A 17,579-nucleotide genomic window follows, 5' to 3' on the forward strand; every position below is an offset into this window, starting at 1 on the left:
TGTGGTGAGCCTTTGGCTTGGTTTTGTTTGATTTGTTTTTTCCCCCCTTTATTCTTACACCACCTGGAAGACCTTCAAGGGTGGAAGGAAAAATATTTCCTCCCCTACCCAGTTAAAATGCTGAAAATAAAATGGTTCCTTGTTGTCCTTCAAAATACTCACCTTCTAGTCATATTGCTATCGAGTATGAAAATCCAGTAATAACTGTAAATGATGAACGGCCCTACTGTTGAACTTGGTGTATTTTGTAGGACCTCTGGTTCCCCCTTTGCTCCCCCTTTTACTTGGCTTCTCGTAGACCCTTGTTTCTTCTCAAATGAGCCCAGCCCGCCTGCTAAGCAACCCCCCCCCACCAGGGGTTCCTAGTGGGAGGGGGAAAAACTCCAGTCAGAGCAGAATTCTGCTACTTTCCTACTCCTCAGAACCTGCCTCTACCCCTCCAGCCTTCCCTCCTCCTCTTCTTCTCAGCCTCAACAGCATCTGCCTAGCTCTGTGTGCTTCCGGACCCACTACGAGGCCAGATGTTTCCATGACGGCCCCACGAGTGTTGTTGAATTCCTCGCCCACGGGACTTGCCATTTTCAGGGCACAACCTCACTCAATTTTATATGTGATTTTGCCCTAGAGAAACGTATGAAAAACTGACAACAGCAGTATCTGCAGAAGTCTCAAGACTTCTCTCAGGACCCCTCGAAATATTGAAGAGTGCTGGGCGTGGGTCTGACTGGTGCGCAGCCTTCCGCCGATGAAAACCGAGCTGGGGTTGCAGGAGGGTTCGCTTGCCCCCAAAGGGGTCCACGCTTCCTCCGGAAGCAGTGGGGTGCCATTTAAGCATTTGCCACAGAAAAGCCACAGAGACCGGATTATTCCTTGGGATGCTCCCTCTGGTTGCCGTGCAGGATGGGTTGGGGGCAAGGGGGAGGGAGAAGAGAGGAGTTCTAGAAAGTCCAAGGCCGAGGACTGGGGAACGAAGGGAGAGCCAGCAGGAAGAGGTCATCGCTGTTGAGATGGATGCCGTGAAAGCTTGCCTCACCTTTGTGACTATTTCAGTTCTCTTCTGAACGTTCTCAGTTAGTCTTATGTGTAGAACACCCCTGAAAAGCACACTACGCATGAAGAGGCAATCATTACAAGTTCAGGCTGTGAAGTCAGGGGGCCACTCTCCCGCCGTGGGGCCTTGTTCGTGCGACTTGCTTAATTACCCTCAGCTTCAGTTTCCTCATTTGTAAAAATGGGAATAAAATCGCAGTATCTACCTCCTGAGGTTATAATGAGTGCCAAATGCAGTTGAGACAAAACATTTAGACAGTGTCTGACTTCCTGGTGAAGAGTAGTCGTACTCCTCCCCCCTCCCGACCCCACCCCTCCTTGCCTTCACAGTCACTGTCAATAATGAGGAAACACATAACCTCTTATTCTCAGTGACCAGGAGGTCAGGGAGGAGCCTCAGAATGGTGAGTGATCAGGATTTCTAACCTGCTTCTCCTGGATCCCCTAGGAAGGCACCGTGAGCCCCATATAGAAGGAGCTAGACTAAGGAATGCTCTCCACACGCAGTCTGGGCTGCTGAGGAGGAAATGCACATTCCAGAACACAAACAGAAAACCCTCTCTGGTATTCTCACTAACTTACTGGAAATCCCTATTGCCTTCGGGAAAAACAAAAACAAAAAACAAAACTCAGCTGACTGGGTTTCCTATGAACATTTTCCCTTCATAAAACATTTTAGGTCTTAATGAAAATTTTATATGAAACATTCTAGAATGTTAATCTTGGTGAAACATAGAGGTATGCTGTCCCCCTACCGGAATGCATTTGAATGTGTATTCTGTGCAACAGTTGAAAATCGCTTTAAATCCTCACATTTCAATCCTGAGGAAAAGGTGTCTATAAAGATAGAAGTGAATCGTGACCCTGAAGTTCCTGAAACTTCTTAATGAACTGTCAAAGCAATCACAAAATTGCATATACACTACATTTGATAAGAACCTTAATTATGCCTACCTCAAGAATTTCTTTTTGCCCTAAATCTTTCACATGGAGACTTGTAACTAAAAAGAAGCTCAGCTTGGTTGATACATTTAAATAACTTTTCTTTTCTTAAAGTTGGTCCTTAACTTTGTGTGGGTATTTCTCAGAGTTAGCATTTAGTTCAATGCTATTTTTAGGGACTAGGCAAATTGAGGTTTTGAGGGGAAGGGGTTATATAGTTGCTTTGCCTGAAAATTTCAGTTCGGTTAGAAAACTCCAAGGACTTAATGACATAGATGACAGGCTTCTTTATTCTCTGGTTAAATGCAGTCTCCCTGTGTCACTCGAGGAACATTCTAAACTCTGTCTTCCTTTGTAAATAATGTCAAACGTCAGGGTCATGTCTATACAGGATGAATGGTACTAGGGCGGGCTCAGGTCCCCCTCACCGGGCTGGTACATGAACTGGCCACTGAACCGCCAGTGACGGTTAGGACAGTTCTCTAGGTACCCGTGTGTCACTAGACACATCTTTGTGTCTGGCTTCTCCTGCCCCGACCAGCTGTTCTCATTGCCTGACATATATGCCTCTTAGAGAACATTCCCTTAATGAATCATTTGTACGAGCGTCCTCACCTCACGTTCCGGAGAATCCGACCTGAGATAGACAAGGTGGAGCCGTGTGCTACTGAGAAATCCATCGATGTGTCTGACTGATCGCTTGTTAAAATCCCGATGTTTCCAACAGCCGTTGTTTAGACCAGTGTCCCCAGGAACCACCCTGAGCTGGAGATTTGCCTGCCGGTTTATTGGAGGGAAAACACCTGCACGCGACCGAAAGCAGCCCAGTTGGGCAGGAGGGTTGAATAGCAATGTAGACGCATCAGAGCCGGGATGGCCCTCCGAGTTGTCCTCAGATTGAGGGAGGGGCCTGGGCTTTTGCCCCCTGCTGTGATCAAACAGTGGACGTGGGACATACGGTAGGTGGGGCGGCTCAGTGCCATCAAAGCCATTCTCATCCTCAGGTGTCACTCGTGGCAGCTGGACAGCGAGGCCCGGGTTCTGAAGACTGACCAGGGTAATACGCCACTGCTGTTCACCCCTCGCGTCGCGCGGATTACTCCACGTACCTAATTTGGAGATCGCCCCCTGCCCCCCACAAGGTTCTAATCAGTCTCTTTCCCTGAGGAAACCACTGAAGGAACATCAGTGGGATGAACTACAGGCCCTGTGGCTGCCGTCAGTCTCCAGAAGGCAACCGACGCTCATCGTGTCTCCCTCCCACCCACCACCCCCGGCCACCCGTTCATTCCCACCTAATACCTTTGCTGGTCTAGGTAGCCAACCTGGGTGATGACCCCGACGTTCACCTCTGAGGGGTCTGAGCCGTTGGCCACCGTGCCCTTATGTATCAGCCTTTGTGTGAACACGTGTCCATTTGCCATCCGCACGGTCAGAGGATACCGAGAAGTGCCCTTCCAGGCCTTCTGGGCGACAGACATTCTTCCCAGCCAGGAATGGCGCATCCTTTCCTTCTACCTGCTGTCTCGGTGCGAGGGCTCAACTGAATGGGTGGTAGCATGCACGTTAATGGGACTCACGCTGCACTCCCTTGTGGAAGCGTTTCCCACCGCGGAACAGACTTCTAGATCCACAGAGCCCATAGTCGTGGGGATGGGAGGCCCAGATTTCCCATCCAGGTCATTAAAAGCGATGGTAAGAATGACCACTCCTACTCTCACCCTTGGTTCCCAGGCCATGCGTTCTACCCATTGAGGACGGGATACGGTGCCACCTGGTGGTTCAGATGGCCGGTACGGACTGCATCCTGAGGCATCACCCACCCTCACAAGGAATCTCCACACTGGGGCCTCAACAGCAACCTCAAAAGGCTGTCCCATCCCGTTCTCAAGCCGGCAGCTCTGGGACATGCCATGGGTGTTGAGAACAGTAGGCCGATAGTCAAGTGCCACGGTGCCCTTTGTTATGAAGTGGATACTTTGATTCACTGCAGTGTCGCAGGGAGTCCCACACCAGTGGATCCAACATCTGTAGGTCCTCAGAGAGTCATGGTGGCCAAGGCCATGCAGGCGAAAGAGAAAAGCCCATACCCGTCCCGTGTGTTCCAGTCAGAGTGATGCAGTCGTCTTGCCATTGAGTGGCTGCTTGGACGTGTTGGGCTGTGTCCAGCCTCAGCGTGGCTGTCTGTTGTTGGCAGTTTAGACATTCAGTAGTGGCAGTAGCTAGATCAGCCTTGACGAGAGGGCACCCTCGTTGGGCCCACACGTGGCCTCCATCGCAGCCACTGTGGCCACTGTGTTGATGAACCCGCTGTGGGAGCACGGGGTGGGTGATGATGAGCTGGCTGCTGTCAACTGGCTGAGTCATTCTGGCCGTTTGGTGCCTCCTCCACAGCAGACGCTCGGGAGGATGTTAGTGTGTGAAGCGAAGGTCTTTGCCCTTGTGCCCCCACAGGTCCACCCTCAGGCTCTTTCCCTCATCTCGTTGTCCTCCCCCTTCCGGGTCCTGATGAAACAGCCAAGCCATTCACCCCTGTCAGTGAGACTGTCTGTATTCCAACCTCAGCTTGTCTCTGCTTCCACCAAAAGTGGATGTGCAGATGAACTGCCTGAAGCTTTGTGCTTTGGGAAGATTTCCTCTCAGCACCTTGACTGGGCCATGGTCCACAGCAAGACGTTTGTGGCTTGCACCAACATACTGAGCCAACCCAGCCTGAAGCCGGGTTTGGCCATTTTCTTCCTCCACAGGCTGGTCGTAAGGGACATCCCTCTGTGTCCATAGGACTGAGATGAGGCAGAGGTGGTGGGTGACAGAACCATGAGTCACCTGTGCACGCAGCCTCTTGTGCCCTCTGCCTGCCCCGGGGCCTGGTATGCCACTTCTAACGTCCAGGAGATTACTGCTGGCCTCTGACCTCATGCCTCGGTGGAGGGCTAACAAAACTCAAGTTGTGATGGGAGATTCTGGCCGCGTGGCCAGATAGACGTCTCGCGGTCGGGTGCCCTGTCTCCGCAAAAGCCCGGGAGCGCTTAGGGAAATGTTTTACAGATGGCATGTACTTCCCTAGACGGCACCACCTTACTCCAGAATGCTAGAGGGCTATACTGTGATTCTTCCACAGCGTTGCCCTTTGCTCGTTGTACCGCAGCCCAGTCACGCGGCCTCCGGTTCTGCCGGGCGGGGCTGGATGAGTCCTCGCACTGTGTGTTTGCTCCAGTGTCACAGGTGTTTCCTTCCGGGGACCTGGCTGCAAACTGAGCAGAGTTGGGATTTTTGAGGGGGCCGGGGCCCTCAGCCCCCTGATCATCCGTCCTTGATGCGTCTTCTTGCACAAATGGAGAGAACTCCCTTGCTGGCTGCCCGTCTGTGTTTGTCCTCATCGACAACTAGCATGGAAGTTCCGGCCCTTGCCTTTCACCAGGTGTCATCCATTGCTTTCTCCAGGCCACCCGTTTCCCCAGGAAACAAACAAACAACAGGAGACTGAGATTTGCATGGAGGAGGTTCATTAGGAAGGGTTGCTAGGAGGAACAGCTCTGTGGCAGTGGAGGAAGCAGGAATGGGCAGAGGGAGAAGCTGGAGACGGAGGGCTCCGTGATCCCACCGGACTGGCTGGGCGGAGAGGCGAGGTGGGGGGTGCTCTCTGGAGCCAGACTGACCCTTCGGAGAAGACATGAATGAAGACAACAAGGGCCAGGCCCTTGTGCCACCAGAGCGACCTGTCGTGAGCTGCCCTGGGAGGGGCGTCGCTTTGGATGGGGTGGGGGCGGGGGGGGGGGTGGGTAGCCCTCTTTGGCCAACGACAGTTCCGGGACCTCAGGTGCACACTGTGAGCAAGGAGTATTCCTGGCGGCCGAGAGAATGAGCTCCTCGGTGACTCGGTGACGAGGGAAGAAGGTCTACCCGACACCACAGTATCTATGCAGTAGTCCTCAGCTTTGCTGCCTTTATGATTATTTGACCTTTGCGTGGATTTTTAGAAAATGATTTCTTTCGTGACTGTTTTACTTCTGTAAGTAGGACTCTTCGGTCATATAATCCAGTAGAACAGCAGTTTATAAAGAGCATTTAATGGAGAATTGATCTCCGCGTTATTTTCATCCATTTGTTCATCAAATATTGGCAGTGTTCTAGGGAGCGAGACTGGCCAAGAGCGTAACAGAAGAAAAAAATCCTGCCCTTGTGGGTATGGGGCAAACGATATGGGAACGTGGATGCAATATTTTTTGGATGTTGCGTAAGATAGGAAACTGGAGGCAGGAGAGAGAAATTAACGTTGCCCGGGTTCATAAGCAGGGGAGTAAGTTAAAGCTATCAACAGAAAGGCCAGCATAACTCCACCTTAAGTAGTGGCTAACTTCAACTAACTAATTATCCCTTTGCTCTCAGTATAGACAAATAGAGGTCATTATTATTTTGGTGATTACTTTGATTAAATCATATTCTGTTATCAAAGCGTTTTATTTTTTTAAAGTGTTTAAAGTTTATCTTAAGAGAGAGAGCACGTGCACATGCACACACGACTGAGGAAGGGGCAGAGAGAGAGAGAGAGAGAGAGAGAGAGGGAATCCCAAGCAGGCTCTGTGGTGTCAGCACAGAGCCTGTCACAGGGCCCGAAGCCATGAACCGTGAGATCACGGTCTGAGCTGAAATCAGGAGTCAGATGCTCAATAGACTGAGCCACTCAGGTGCCCCTGTTATCAAAACATTTTAAAGGGACGAAAACAAAAAGTAAATATTTAATTTTTTGATATGCTGAGAGGAATTGATCATGAAAATTTTTAACATAATGAGTCTATTTAAAATATGGAAAATATGTAAATATGTGAATCATTTATATAATTTAGTATATTGGCATTTGGATTTTGATTGATTATATCAATGATATTGTAGAGCTTTTCTGATCTGGTATGAGTTGTATCTGTAATAATAGTTTCCAGAACTTTGTCAAGATGTCGCGCCGTCATCTTCTATAAATACGTATTCTTTGAAATACTAGTATGATCTAGCTTCAAAGTCAAAAGACCACAAATGTTGTACTTAGTGTACAATAATAGCAAGTCTAACACTCTGTGCTAAACATTATTTTAGGAACAGTGCCCTTTCCCTTTGGAGCTAGGGTGGCAAATTTCGGGGAAATACTGGCCTCCAAATATGTAAGACTTACGAATATACTTGGGCATATATCAGAGCATATGTTATAAGGTTAACTGGGTTGGTCGTGAATGTTTGGTGTCCGATGGTAATAAAAGGGCTTTGTTTGGAGTAATGAGAGTGATCAGAAGCATAATAACCTTTATGAAACTTATAATTCTCATGATGTGAAACACATGTAAGGCACCCATGAGTCTTCTATTCCACCTGGTGGGAGAAAGACACCAGCAGGTCAGGAGTTAGATGCACCCTCAGAACTCTGGGAATCCCAACTGTAAGCATTTGGGCACTTCGAAGAAAACGATTACATTACTCATGATAGTAGGAAAGCGTTTATAAGTTATAACACCAGTAAACAGCCCAGTGAAGGCTTCATGTGTTAAAAGAAATTCTTGAAAGACTGCATAATTAAACTCTATGTTTGGTCATCCTTTTTTTGTTGATAAAGCATTCAGGAAACACTATGCAATGAAATATTCCACATATTTGCAGATAGTTTCTGAGTAATTTGACAAAGCACAAAATCAACAACAAACACGTGGGGGAAAATGGTAACCATATACAGTTTCCTAAAAGACCACATATTAAATCAGGAAATAAATAGTCTTGGTCATTTTGGACCATCGAAATCAGAGAAGTGGGTATTTTAAAGACAAGGCGAGAAGCCAAGACCGAATAACATCATATGCCTTCCGCCCCCACTTTCGTCTTCACTGTGAGAAACTGTGAGTCTCCAAGTAAATCTTGCGTACCATTTGCCCAGAGCTTGAGTCGGATCACAGGTTGGGGTAGAATTTGAGAAAGGAATGACAGTCTGAAGAAGGAAAAGAAGATAAAACAGCAAGGGGGACCACATTCTCAAGGAAGCAGGTGCAGGGATCAGAAAGAAATGTGGCTCCGTGGGCCTTGTCTCATGGACAGGGCCAGGTGGCAAAGCCACAAAGCCCTGCCGAAAAGCTCTTCAAACATAGTCCACCAAAATTCAGGACGTGTCTTCGGACGAAGGAGTCTCCACTGTGAGGAGAAGGCTGTGGGGCCTTTTGACTTGATCGGTTGACAGAATCCATCACGGCATCACGAAGTTTTCATCATAGAGCTAAGTAAGGGTGTCTTTAGAAATCAGGCTGGTTTTATGTGAAAGCAACAGGGAAATACCTGAGATGAGACGGTTGAAAAGCAAAAGTAGGAACAGTGCTTTTCTGATGCTAATCTTCCTCCAAAATCAGACTCCTTTATCTTATCAGGGTAGAACTTTATATGATCTTGACCCTTAAAATGTGCTCTTCGGACACAAAGAGAGCTCATGATTCCCATTCATGCTAGAAAATGGAGTTGTGCGCAGGACGGCCGAGATGTGGAATGAGGGAAGTGTCAGCCTATGAATTGTGACATACGCATCAATCATATCATTATGCCAATAAAAGGGTCTGGCAAACAATGATGTGTAAATCAATCATTTTCCCCTTTTGTTTGGTGTGTTCCCATTCTTTTCCGAGCTATTCATGGAGTTTCTATTGAAGTTGGTAGGCTCTCAGTTAAAGAATGGGTAGGAGAGATAATACGATCCCTGGGTGGAGATGGAATGACTTGCATTTTCACGCGTAATGCCGTTTCGTAGACATGGAAATCTGTTCCACAAGTACATTTAATTTTTTCACGTTTGTTTTTGAGAGAGAGCCCACACATGCGAGCGAGAGGGGGAGGGGCCGAGGGAGAGGGAGACCCAGAACCCGAAGCAGGCTCCCCGCTCCGAGCGGTCGGCACAGAGCCCGACGCGGGGCTCGAACCCACAAACTGTGAGATCATGGCCTGAGCCAAAGTCGGACGCTTAACCGACTGAGCCACCTAGGCGCCCTGTCCACAACCACATTTAGATGCGAGTGTGTCTTCTTTGGCCTGCCTGCCTGTAACCAGTACATGTAATTGAGCCCCTACTCTGTTGGCAGGTCCTACTCTCGGTGCTGTGTGTGTGACAGTGAACAAAACATTCTTCCTGCCCTCGTGGAGCTAAGAGTCTAAAGAGGAACAGACCAGAAAAAGTACACAAATGAAGGCAGCATTATCCGTCCTGGAAAATGAGGGAAATAAGCAGGCCTCGGTTGTAAATGATGACGGGGCGGAAGGTACACGGAAGGGGTGCTGGTGGAAGTCCATCTAAGCCCCGGCCGAGGTGGCAGCCACGTGGCACAGACCACGTGATTCGGGCAGAAGGAGCAACGTGTGAAGGCTACAAGATAGGAAAAGCTGGTTCTGTTTGAGGGATCGGAAGAAGTCAGCGCTGAGAAGGGCACAGTGGGACGGGATGGGATGGGACGGGATGGGGCTGGAGAGGCGGGATGCAGCCCCCGAGTGGAGCTTCGTCCCAGGGGCAAGGGAGGCCACTGAGTGACCTTCCCCAGGGTGACGCGGGGTTGCCTTAGGGCTTCTCGCAGCACCTCAGTATACATTTTGTTAACTAACTTGGCTCTCACCGCAGCCAACCACTACTGGCCAGCTGCATTCGCTGTGCGCGCACAGGTTAACGGTAGGTATGAGCCCCGCGAAGAAGTGGACCCTAGTTGGTACCAAGTAACACCTGGTTCTGGTTAAGAAGCTAGTTCTTCAGGGGCACCCAGGGGGCTCAGTCGGTCGAGCGTCTGACTTCGGCTCAGGGAATGATCTTAACGTTCGTGGGCTCGAGCCCCGCGTCGGGCTCTGTGCCGACAGCTCAGAGTCTGGAGCCTGCTTCCGATTCTGTGTCTCTGCCCCTCCCCTGCTCACACTCTGCCTCTCTCTCTCTCTCTCTAAAAAATAAGTAAGAATTTTTTAAAAATTAAACCAAAAAAAGCGAGGTGTCCAGATGTGGCAGCCTTTGTTATGACACTTTCACGGGTGCACTTGTAACTGACGTGAGTGCTGTTCTTAATTACTCTGCCGTCTCTGAGCTCTGCCAGCTTCAGTTTCTGGATGTTACTGTTACTCCTTAGATACTGTATAATGACACCTAAAAGCCTCAGATTTTGGAGTTCATTTAATCAAAACAAGGACAAAATGCTAAGAAAAGTATATTTGAATTGCCCACCTTTATAAACCTAACGCTTTGAAAATAAGCCTCTATCTGAACCATGAAACAAAACATGACATTTAAAACCACAGTTTCTTGGGGTGCCTCGGTGGCTCAGTGGGTTAAGCATCCAATTTTGGCTCAGGTCATGATGTTGCGGTGACTTTGAGACCCGTGTTGGGCTCCGTGCTGATGGCTCGGCACCTGGAGCCCACTTGGGATTCTGTGTCTCTTCGCCCTCTCTGCCCCTCCCCTGCTCATGCCCTGTCTCCCTCCCTCCCTCCCTCCTCCCTCCCTCTCTCTCTCTCTCTCTCTCTTTGTCTCTCTCACAAAAATAAATAAACATTTAAAAAAAACAGGGTTTTTTAGCTAATATTTGTATGACAGTGAGTTTGATGTTTTCTTTTTCCTTGTAGTCACTCATTCATTTAAATAAAGGTTTCTTCCCATTTAGCTTTCTTAGCTACTTACAGGGCAGTTAATTCTCTTGGTTTGGTGTATTTTGTAAAGAGCTTTTTTTAAATGGCAACGTTTGCCGTTTTATTTTAAGAGTCAATCGTGGTGTAAGGACGAGAGGATAATTTGATGACCTTTTAATCTGAGTGTGCACTTGTGTATGTATTTAGAATATTGGGCATGTGATTGTAACTTTGGATGAAATTGATAATTACGATCCGTGTACTTTGCTCTATTTAGGTTTACAATGCTGAGCAATTTGATGAAAAGATAAAGCAGATCTATTCTTGAAATTGGTCATCCTAACTAGTGATAAAGTTGAAATGAGTATGGTAAATTAATTAGTAACTTTAGTATTATCAAAGGAATATATGTGTATGCACACACACACATATCTCAAAAGATAGATTTGTATAAATTCTATAAATCTGACAACATTTGGGGGAGGCATTTAAAATTTTTATTTACATGTTTATTTATTTTTTAATTTTTAAAAATGTTTTTATTTATTTTTGAGACAGAGAGAGGCAGAGCATGAGCAGGGGAGGGGCAGAGAGAGAGGGAGACACAGAATGTGAAGCAGGCTCCAGGCTCTGAGCTGTAGGCACAGAGCCTGACGTGGGGCTCGAACTCACAGACTGTGAGATCATGACCTGAGCCGAAGCTGGATGCTTAACCGACTGAGCCACCCAGGCGCCCCTACATGTTTATTTTTGAGAGAGACAGATACAGAGCTCTAGCAGGGGAGCCGCAGAGAGGGAGGGGGGACACAGAATCCCAAGCAGGCTCCAAGCTGTCAGCGCAGAGCCCAACGTGGGACTCAAACTCACCAACTGTGAGACCATGACCTGAGCCAAAGTGGATTGCTTAACCAACTGAGCCATCCAGGTGCCCCTAGGCAATGCAATTTTAAATGAAAAAAAAAAGAGTCTGAGGAAATTGTCTTAACAATTTTTAAATTTCATCATCTTTTTTTCTGTGGGTATACATTTTAATATGTTTTTCAAAATTCTATCTTTTCCACTTAACACACGGTCATTAGCATTTTCCTGGGATGTTTTTTTTTTTCATTTCAAGTCGTTAATTCTGTCATAGTGCGAGAATCCAGTGAACTCGTTAGTCTTCATTATTTATTTAGTGTCCGTTTTTCACCACCCTAGATAATGCTACCGTAGATATCCTGAAACACAAATCTTCATTTTCATTCCTAATTGGTCCTTTGGACTAAGTTCCTAGAATTGAAATGCCTGTGCGTGTTTGAGGCTCTTGGTACTTAGTGCCAAGTATCTTTCTAGAAGGGTCATGTTCCCCCTCCCGCTCACCAGCAGAGGAGTACCGTGGTTAATTTTCAAACACTTTGCCGATGCTGGCTATTGTCAGTTTGTCAATCTCTCTCAGTCTTTGCAGACGGCTCCGGTGCTCGTGGTTATTTGAACTCCTTGGACTCACAGCGAAGCTGAATTTTTTTTACCGCGTGTATTACTGGTCAGTTAAGTTTCTCTGATGTGCGTGCGTGGCCTTGCGCAAGTGTTGCTGGATTACTTGTGGTTTTTAAGGGCATCAACCTTGCCTTTACGGCAGATGTTCCCCCCGTTTACTACCAGCTCTTGAGTGTTTCTTGTTCTGACGTGCTTTCTGTCACACATCGGTGAGGGTGGGCTCGTCCCCGAACTCCTTGTCTCCTAAACCGTGGCTCCCGTTCCGAGTGATGAGTTATATAATGCAAGCAGGGAGGCAGGAAGTTAGCTAATTACTGTGGGAAGCAGCTGTCTTTGAGAAGTCTGAAAGCAAACGGAGGTGCAACTGGGCCTGCGGCTCTCAGTGCTGTCACGACCTAGTCCGCTTTAACCGATAAGCGCACTATCTTCGTCCTTCCCCGGAAGAGTGGCCCACGCGTCCTGGATGCCTCTTGTTTCTCGCCTTCCATTTACTTATCGCTTCCATTTACTTATCCCTAAAGCGGGCTTGCTTTACACGCTTCTAATCGTCTTTCCTGTCTCTGTCTGCCCTTTGTCATGATCTCATGTTTCATACTGAAGCACAAAACTATGCTTTGCGGCCTGTAAGTCCTACTGTGTATGCATTCATTTGTCCACCGCATACTCACCGATTGCCTGTCACGGGCGCATCACTCCTACTGGCCTCGGTGACACAGTCGCGCAGTTGACCCCCCCCCCCCGCCACGGTTACATAATCGTGCGATTGACCACTCACCTCAGTCCATGCCTTATCGTTTTAACAGATGATGTAACATGATAGCACAAGATGTGTAGTAAGAAATTACAAGGCGAGGGTGGCTCAGTCGGTTAGGTGTTCGACTCTTGGTTTCGGCTCAGGTCGCGATCTCACCACTCATGGGTTCGAGCCCCATGTCAGGCTCCAAGCTGATGGTGCGGAGTCTGCTTGGGATTCTCTCTCTCTCCCCCTCTCCCTCCGCCCCCTCCCCTCCTTGCTGTCTCACTCCGTCAGATAAATAAATTTAAAAAGTTACGCCACCTGGATATTAGAGCTGTGTTACATGGTATGAAAGGCAGTTTTTGAGAGTGTCAAAAATGACTTTCCTACAGTTTTTGGGTTGACGTGACGGGTGCTATTAGACGTGTGGTCCGTCCCCAGTCAGCATGCCCTGTGGCCTGGCAGGACCTTACTCAAAGCGGTCAGAATTCCGGGGCGCCTGGGTGGCTCAGTCGGTTGGGCGTCCGACTTCGACTCAGGTCACGATCTCGTGGTCCGTGAGTTCGAGCCCCGTGTTGGGCTCTGGGCTGATGGCTCAGAGCCTGGAGCCTGCTTCCGATTCTGTGTCTCCCTCTCTCTCTGCCCCTCCCCCATTCATGCTCTGTCTCTCTCTGTCTCAAAAATAAATAAATGTTAAAAAAAAATTAAAAAAAAAAAAAAGCGGTCAGAATTCCAACCCTAACACGCGGGTGACTCTCCCTTGGAGAGATGAGGTGGCTGAGGAGCTGGTGCCCACTGGACATCCTCCCCCCGCCTTGCCTTGTGGTTATGGCAGGAAAACACAGTCTGAATCATGTGTGTGTGTCTGAGTAAGCATGATCTCAAGCCTCAACCCCGTCCTCTTACCATATTTCAAAGACTTTGGTTTCTGTTTTATCCGTTAGTGTGCAATGCAGTTCTGATTGTACTGTATTATCACCGGAGCAGAGAATTTGTCTGAAGCCGATGCACTGGCCCTTCTTCATACTTTCTTGTTGAACTGACATGTTATCGGATTTTGCAAACGTTACCCGTATGCTTGAGGAAGATAAGCATTTCCCAGTCTTGGGGATAGGGCTCTATACATGTCCATTTGAACACGTTTCAGTTGTGTCGTCTAGGTTTCGTGTAGCGCCACTCATTTTAGAGGGCTTGATCTATCCGTAGAGGTATGCTAAGATCACTGTGATGAGGGCTTCCTTCCCTGTTTCCTGAAGTTCTCCCATTTTTATTACATGTGCACAGATGAATAGATGTTTGTTAGACACATAGAAGTCCAGCATTTCTACAGCTGCCCGGTATGTATTTTATATCTATAGTATTACGGCAATACCCCCCCCAACGTGCCCTGTCATTATGGGCGTTCATGTATAACATAAATGACAGATGGCTCCTGTCCTCTCTTCCTGCCCCGTTGTCAAAGGAGGGGTGGCTGAAGTTTTCCTCTCCTTTTGGGGGCAAAGGATGTGTGGTGACGTGTGCAGGCTGGAAATAAGCAGCACCAGTAAAGGGCGCCCCATTCACCAATAATCCAGATTACTCGTCCCAGAACAGGTGAGCTGGGAGATTCTTGGAGTCACTGCTGCGTCCTCCTTCCCTTCCTTCTGGGGATCGCTGTGCAGGCCAGAGTCTCAGCATCGCTCCCAGCAGTTGCCCTACCAAGAAGTGCTAGCTGGAAGGATGGATTTGAATTCTCTGCCACCCTCTGGACTCTTAGCCCACAGCCTATAGACCGGCCCTCACTGGCGTGAGTTCATTAATTCTGCAGCAAGGCTACGTTTGCAAAGTCGAACGCTGTCGTGTTTTCTGAGATTTATCTTCTATACCGATTTTCTTTTCGGCTGGATGTGATCTGTTAGATACAGAGAAGACATATATTTTGTATGTCTTATAGCTTTAAGCTATATAACTCCTTTTCGAATTTTAAAATATAACTGAGTTTCTCGTTTCTAAAGGGTCTGTTTAGTTCTTTTCAAACCCATCTTTTTAAAAATCGCATCATAGCAGCTTCTTTTCAGCATCTTCCAGGGGTTTATGATCTCTGTGCCTCAAACTCCTGGCAACAGCCTGTCCAAATTAGGCGTGTCAATAAATGATGTTTGAAATTAAGAATGCCACTTAACAACATTTATTTAGTAGACACAATGCTCAGTTCACTACGTTATGTCCCATGACAAGAATCAAAGAATACAGAAGACTGAATTCCTGTCCATGATGTGGTTTTATTTTCAATAATAAATAGGGAACCATTAATTCAAAGCAGATAAAAACTGATACTTATGAAACAATGTATTCTAATGCTTCATATTTGATTCTCTATCTATTAAAATGTTGATAACTGGGGCGCCTGGGTGGCTCAGTAGGTTAAGCATCTGCCTTCAGCCCAGGTCATGATCTTGCAGTTCCTGAGTTCGAGCCCCGTGTGGGGCTCTGTGCTGACAGCTCAGAGCCTGCCTACTTCAGATTCTGTCTCCCTCTCTCTCTGCCCCTCCCCCACTTTCTCTCCTTTGAAAATAAATAAACATTAAAAAAAGTTTTAATAAAAACTAAAATGTTGATAACCACATTTGAGAGAAGCACTTAAAACCCATCAAAATTAAGTATACCACCATCAACATACTTTGAGGATTAGGTTAACAGGAAAAGAGGTGTAATTAAAAAAATTTTTTTTAATGTTTATTTACTTTTTTGAGAGACAGAGACAGAGTGCGAATGGGGGAGGGGCAGAGAGAGAGAGGGAGACACAGAATCCACAGTAGGCTCCGGGCTCTGAGCTTTCAGCACAGAGCCTGACGCGGGGCTCGAACCCACGGACCGCGAGATCATGACCTGAGCCGGAGTCAGATGCTTAACAGACTGAGCCACCCAGGCACCCCAGGGAATTCATTTTTCAATGTTAACATAAGTTATTTAAAAAACTAAAGCGGTCTATGAAGGTAATTTTTATTCAAGATGTAGTAAAACTCAAAATTCCTTATCTTGGATTATAAATTTTAAGTTCTAAGATAAAGCATCATTTCATTAATGTTTTTGTACAAGGCTTATAAATAAATCACAAAGTGCTCTGCCTTGTTGCAGTGCACTTTCCCGCCAACATGAATGCTACCTTGCTGTTGTCTGACTTCAGAGTCCTGAAGAATTGGTATCCTTCCCAATGCTGATTATAATAAATATCTGAAGGAAGCTAGCCAAAGCAGATAGCCTCTGAGAGTCTCTTCTGGCAAAAATTTAATACACGGTGTCAAATAAAAAATGAAAACCACTATGAGCTATGAGGACTGTAAGCTAATAATTTATTAAATAACAAAATCGACTCTTTAGAAGAAAATTTAAGTTGAGTGTTCTGCCTGGCCACTTACATCATGCCTGTCTAGAATAAAGTCCTCGCTTTCTGCGTCATAGTCAGCACTGAGAAATAGCGATACCCGCTTGGCCAAAATACGTAAAGTGGGCAATGGCAAAACGCGATAGAGTAAGAACGACAACCGGGAAAACAAACAGATTCGAAAGGAGAGGTCGTGGCTTTGGTAAATACAGCTCGAGTCTGGAAGGACCAGAAAGCAGGTCACTGGCTTCTGAGAGTCAGCCTGGAGTCGGTATGGTCTGCTGAGGAAACGGGGTCCGGCCTCTTCCTTGGGCCGTCAGCAAAGCAGGGGTGCAAACGTGGGGTGACTCCTAGACTAAACAGAGCACTTTCCCCGGTTTCCTCTCTCCTGGGAGACCCTCCAGAGATTGTAGGGTAGAGCCCGCCTTCTCTCTCGCAGCAGACAGCTGGTCATGCTAACCTAGTCTGTTGTGAGTGGGTTTCCACTTACTAAATATAAACAGTTGAGGGAACTCTGAAGTAACTCTCAACGTATTTTTGTTGTTGTTGTACATTTAAATTATCTGGGTATCTGTGCATTCAACGTTTACACTCAATTTATTGAGCAAATGTTTATCAAGGGCATACTACGTGCCAGGCACTGCTCTAGGCACCCGGGGATACAAGAAAATAACGAAACAATTGAGAGCCCTGCCTTCTGGGGGCTTCTATGCGCTGAGGTGAGCCTTTACAGTAAAGTAAGTCAGTAAGGTATGTAGTATGTCATGTAGAGTTAAGTGCTATGGTAAAAAAAAAAAATAAAGATAAAGCAAGAAGGAGCGGAGAGAAATATGCAGTGGTGAGAGCGGAGGGTTATTTAAATCAGGTGACCGGGGAAGGCCGGTTGATAAATGCTCTTTGAGCAGGGAGTTGAGTGATGTGAGGGAGACGCCAGCCATTATCTGGGAAAAGACCTTCCCGGCTTCCAGGTAGAGGGCATCGCAACTCCAGAGTTCAGGCTTGGAAGGTGCGCGGGTGAGTAAGACCGGTGTGACTGAGCCAGGAGTTAAGGAGGAGAGCGGTAGAGGACGAGGTCAGGATGGGCCCTGCCAGTCAGGCTGAGGATGTCGGGGTTTACTCTGAGTGGAATGGAAAGCCGCAGGAGGATTTTATGGAGAGGTGGTCGGTGACCCAGTCGATGCTTTCACAGGACCTCTCTGGCCCCCGTGTTGGAAATGGACTGTGGGAGATTTGGGATAGAAGCAGAGAACTGCGAGGTGGCAGCTGCAGTCGGCCGGGTGACCGATGGTGAGACGCAGTCAGATCCGGATTATTGGCAGCACTTTGATTCACTGAGTCGTTGATGGATTGCATGTGGTATGGAGAAAGAAAGGGATTAAGAACAACTTAAAGATT

At 47.4% G+C, this 17,579-nt stretch overlaps 1 protein-coding gene across 10 annotated transcripts in view; it reads left to right on the forward strand.

Moving 5' to 3' along the window:
* The window catches only part of SGCG (sarcoglycan gamma), a 165,650-nt gene that overhangs the window by 28,829 nt on the left and 119,242 nt on the right, over positions 1–17,579 (forward strand). The window contains exon 2 of one of the 10 annotated variants that reach the window (XM_042981607.1): positions 9,093–9,269. The exons of the other annotated variants lie outside the window; for them this stretch is intronic. Within the exon in view, the coding sequence (XP_042837541.1) occupies positions 9,252–9,269 (18 nt within the window). The 5' untranslated portion in view covers positions 9,093–9,251. The remainder of the gene's footprint in view (positions 1–9,092; positions 9,270–17,579) is intronic. 10 annotated transcript variants of the gene reach the window in all.

This window comes from Panthera tigris, chromosome A1, assembly GCF_018350195.1.
Source record: "Panthera tigris isolate Pti1 chromosome A1, P.tigris_Pti1_mat1.1, whole genome shotgun sequence".
NCBI classification, from domain to species: Eukaryota; Metazoa; Chordata; class Mammalia; order Carnivora; family Felidae; genus Panthera; species Panthera tigris.